The 4667-nt window shown below is 64.5% G+C and overlaps 1 protein-coding gene across 1 annotated transcript in view; it reads right to left on the bottom strand.

Moving 5' to 3' along the window:
• LOC138756794 (uncharacterized) overlaps positions 1 to 4667 on the bottom strand; it is a 10422-nt gene extending 5755 nt beyond the window's left edge. Inside the window, exons 1-2 of the mRNA XM_069923183.1 lie at positions 4287 to 4667; positions 5 to 66 (exon numbers count right to left, since the gene is read on the bottom strand). Coding sequence (XP_069779284.1) covers positions 5 to 66; positions 4287 to 4604 — 380 coding nt within the window. The 5' untranslated portion in view covers positions 4605 to 4667. The remainder of the gene's footprint in view (positions 1 to 4; positions 67 to 4286) is intronic.

Below are 4667 nucleotides of genomic sequence, written 5' to 3'. Positions count from 1 at the left end.
TCGCAGCTCACTGACCTGCGAGGTCAGTTCCAGGGACAGGGTGCTACGCTCTTTCTCATAACGTTCCTGGACATGGGGGGTGGGGGGAGGAGAGAGAGAGCGGGGGGGGACCATGAGGGGGGGGGGGAATGGAGGGGGATAGCATGGTGGGGACAGGAGGGGAGAAAGGGGGATGGGGGAGAGAGGGAGGGACAGGGGATTGGAGGGGGGGAAAGAGAGGGGGGACGGGAGAGAGAGATGGGGATGGGAGAGAGAGAGATGGGGATTGGAGAGAGAGAGATGGGGACGGGAGAGAGAGAGATGGGGACGGGAGAGAGAGAGAGATGGGACGGGAGAGAGAGAGATGGGGACGGAGAGAGAGAGATGGGACGGGAGAGAGAGAGATGGGGACGGGAGAGAGAGAGAGATGGGACGGGAGAGAGAGAGAGATGGGGACGGGAGAGAGAGAGATGGGGACGGGAGAGAGAGAGAGATGGGGACGGGAGAGAGAGAGAGATGGGGACGGGAGAGAGAGAGAGATGGGGACGGGAGAGAGAGAGATGGGGACGGGAGAGAGAGAGATGGGACGGGAGAGAGAGAGATGGGGACGGGAGAGAGAGAGAGATGGGGACGGGAGAGAGAGAGAGATGGGACGGGAGAGAGAGAGAGATGGGGACGGGAGAGAGAGAGAGATGGGGAGGGAGAGAGAGAGATGGGGACGGGAGAGAGAGAGAGATGGGGACGGGAGAGAGAGAGATGGACGGGAGAGAGAGAGATGGGGACGGGAGAGAGAGAGAGATGGGGACGGGAGAGAGAGAGAGATGGGGACGGGAGAGAGAGAGAGATGGGGACGGGAGAGAGAGAGAGATGGGGACGGGAGAGAGAGAGAGATGGGGACGGGAGAGAGAGAGAGATGGGGACGGGAGAGAGAGAGAGATGGGGACGGGAGAGAGAGAGAGATGGGGACGGGAAGAGAGAGATGGGGACGGGAGAGAGATTGTGACGGGAGAGAGAGAGATGGGGACGGGAGAGAGAGAGATGGGGACGGGAGAGAGAGAGATGGGGACGGGAGAGAGAGAGATGGGGACGGGAGAGAGAGAGATGGGGACGGGAGAGAGAGAGATGGGGACGGGAGAGAGAGAGATGGGGACGGGAGAGAGAGAGATGGGGACGGGAGAGAGAGAGATGGGGACGGGAGAGAGAGAGATGGGGACGGGAGAGAGAGAGATGGGACGGGAGAGAGAGAGATGGGACGGGAGAGAGAGAGATGGGGACGGGAGAGAGAGAGATGGGACGGGAGAGAGAGAGATGGGGACGGGAGAGAGAGAGATGGGGACGGGAGAGAGAGAGAGATGGGGACGGGAGAGAGAGAGAGATGGGGACGGGAGAGAGAGAGATGGGGACGGGAGAGAGAGAGAGATGGGGACGGGGAGAGAGAGAGAGATGGGGACGGGAGAGAGAGATGGGGACGGAGAGAGAGAGAGATGGGACGGGAGAGAGAGAGATGGGGACGGGAGAGAGAGAGATGGGGACGGGAGAGAGAGAGAGATGGGGACGGGAGAGAGAGAGAGATGGGGACGGGAGAGAGAGAGAGATGGGGACGGGAGAGAGAGAGAGATGGGGACGGGAGAGAGAGAGAGATGGGGACGGGAGAGAGAGAGAGATGGGGACGGAGAGAGAGAGAGATGGGGACGGGAGAGAGAGAGAGAGATGGGGGGACGGGAGAGAGAGAGAGATGGGGACGGGAGAGAGAGAGAGATGGGGACGGGAGAGAGAGAGAGATGGGGACGGGAGAGAGAGAGAGATGGGGACGGGAGAGAGAGAGAGATGGGGACGGGAGAGAGAGAGAGATGGGGACGGGAGAGAGAGAGATGGGACGGAGAGAGAGATGGGGACGGGAGAGAGAGATGGGGATGGGAGAGAGATGGGGACGGGAGAGAGAGAGATGGGGACGGGAGAGAAAGGGGATGAGGAGGTGAGAGAGGGGCAGAGATGGAGAGGTGGAATCTGGGTTTATTTCTCATTCTGCTCACCAGAGATGGGAATAGAGGGTGCAATGGGGGTTGAGGGGAGATGGTGGGAGCACAGAAAGGGGTGAGAGGAAGAGTAAGCAGTGGATGGGGAGGAGAGAGGGTGTGGGGGACGGGGGCTGGGGAGGGGCGGGGGACGGGGGCTTGGGGGGGGCGGGGGACGGGGCTGGGGGGGGGCGGGGGACGGGGGCTGGGGGGGGGTGGGGGACGGGGGCTGGGGGGGGGCGGGGGACAGGGGTTGTAGAGGGGCGAGGGACAGGGGTTGTAGAGGGGCGAGGGACAGGGGTTGTAGAGGGGCGAGGGACAGGGGTTGTAGAGGGGCGAGGGACAGGGGTTGTAGAGGGGCGAGGGACAGGGGTTGTAGAGGGGCGAGGGACAGGGGTTGTAGAGGGGCGAGGACAGGGGTTGTAGAGGGGCGAGGGACAGGGGTTGTAGAGGGGCGAGGGACAGGGGTTGTAGAGGGGCGAGGGACAGGGGTTGTAGAGGGGCGAGGGACAGGGGTTGTAGAGGGGCGAGGGACAGGGGTTGTAGAGGGGCGAGGGACAGGGGTTGTAGAGGGGCGAGGGACAGGGGTTGTAGAGGGGCGAGGGACAGGGGTTGTAGAGGGGCGAGGGACAGGGGTTGTAGAGGGGCGAGGGACAGGGGTTGTAGAGGGGCGAGGACAGGGGTTGTAGAGGGGCGAGGGACAGGGGTTGTAGAGGGGCGAGGGACAGGGGTTGTAGAGGGCGAGGGACAGGAGTTGTAGAGGGGCGAGGGACAGGGGTTGTAGAGGGCGAGGGACAGGGGTTGTAGAGGGGCGAGGGACGGGGGTTGTAGAGGGGCGAGGGACGGGGGTTGTAGAGGGGCGAGGGACGGGGGTTGTAGAGGGGCGAGGGACGGGGGTTGTAGATGGGCGAGGGACGGGGGTTGTAGAGGGGCGAGGGACGGGGGTTGTAGAGGGGCGAGGGACGAGTTGTAGAGGGGCGAGGGACAGGGGTTGTAGAGGGGCGAGGGACAGGGGTTGTAGAGGGGCGAGGGTTAGGGCTTGTAGAGGGGCGAGGGACAGGAGTTGTAGAGGGGCGAGGGACAGGAGTTGTAGAGGGGCGAGGGACAGGAGTTGTAGAGGGGCGAGGGACAGGAGTTGTAGAGGGGCGAGGGACAGGAGTTGTAGAGGGGCGAGGGATAGGAGTTGTAGAGGGGCGAGGGACAGGAGTTGTAGAGGGGCGAGGGACAGGAGCTGTAGAGGGGCGAGGGACAGGGGTTGTAGAGGGGCGAGGGACAGGGGTTGTAGAGGGGCGAGGGACAGGGGTTGTAGAGGGGCGAGGGACAGGGGTTGTAGAGGGGCGAGGGACAGGGGTTGTAGAGGGGCGAGGGACAGGGGTTGTAGAGGGGCGAGGGACAGGGGTTGTAGAGGGGCGAGGGTTAGGGCTTGTAGAGGGGCGAGGGACAGGAGTTGTAGAGGGGCGAGGGACAGGAGTTGTAGAGGGGCGAGGGACAGGAGTTGTAGAGGGGCGAGGGACAGGAGTTGTAGAGGGGCGAGGGACAGGAGTTGTAGAGGGGGCGAGGGACAGGAGCTGTAGAGGGGCGAGGGACAGGAGCTGTAGAGGGGCGAGGGACAGGAGCTGTAGAGGGGCGAGGGACAGGGGTTGTAGAGGGGCGAGGGACAGGGGTTGTAGAAGGGCGAGGGACAGGGTTGTAGAGGGGCGAGGGACAGGGGTTGTAGAGGGGCGAGGGACAGGAGTTGTAGAGGGGCGAGGGTCTGTATGAGTAGAGGAGCCGAGTCGAGAGATGTAGAGGAGCGGGGGATGGGAGGTGCGGTGGACGGGAGGAGTCGGGGACGGGAAGAGCGCGAAAAGAGAGGAGCGTGAGAAGAGGAGCGCATGTCGGGAGGAGTGCGGGATGGGAGATGCGTGGGACTGGAGGAGCATGGTAGCACAGGACAGGAGTTGAGTGGTACGGGAGGGTGGGGGGTCGGGAGGGTGGGGGGTCGGGAGGGTGGGGGGTCGGGAGGGTGGGGGGTCGGGAGGGTGGGGGGTCGGGAGGGTGGGGGGTCGGGAGAGTGGGGGGTCGGGAGGATCGGGGGTCGGGAGGATCGGGGGTCGGGAGGATCGGGGTCGGGAGGATCGGGGGTCGGGAGGATCGGGGGTCGGGAGGATCGGGGGTCGGGAGGATCGGGGTCGGGAGGATCGGGGGTCGGGAGGATCGGGGGTCGGGGCTGGCGGAGCTGTGGGGGGAGGAGGGTTGGGGTCGGAAGGTGGGAGGAGCAGGGGTGGGAAGTGGGCGGGTCCTCATGCTGACCTTCAGCTCCTTGTACAGCGCTAGCGTGGATGCCAGCTCGTGCTGCAACACTGACAGTCGCCAGCTCTGCGCGTGCACCGTTTCCTGCATCTCCTTCACCATCTTTGTCAGGATGGCCGGGTCGTCAGGCAGCACGTAGGCCCCGTGGTCGTGCCCAAACGCCTCCTCGAAGTGCGCCTCCTTCTGCACGTGCTGCACTGTCTCATTCACCATCTCCATCAGCTCAGCCGCCAGGACGAGATCCCCGATCCGACCCCGTGCCCCCTCCCCTTCGGCCCCTCCGGGCTCTGACCCTGACGCCGTTGGCTCCTCCACCATCTCCTCGGGCGGCTCCAAGGGGGTCTCGGCAAAAATGGACGGCAGCGTCTGCGCCGTGACTGG

The sequence above is a fragment of the Narcine bancroftii genome, chromosome 3 (assembly GCF_036971445.1).
Source record: "Narcine bancroftii isolate sNarBan1 chromosome 3, sNarBan1.hap1, whole genome shotgun sequence".
Taxonomy (NCBI): Eukaryota; Metazoa; Chordata; class Chondrichthyes; order Torpediniformes; family Narcinidae; genus Narcine; species Narcine bancroftii.
The sequence above is the reverse complement of the archived record's forward strand: the minus strand, read 5'-3'. Positions and strand labels throughout refer to the sequence as shown.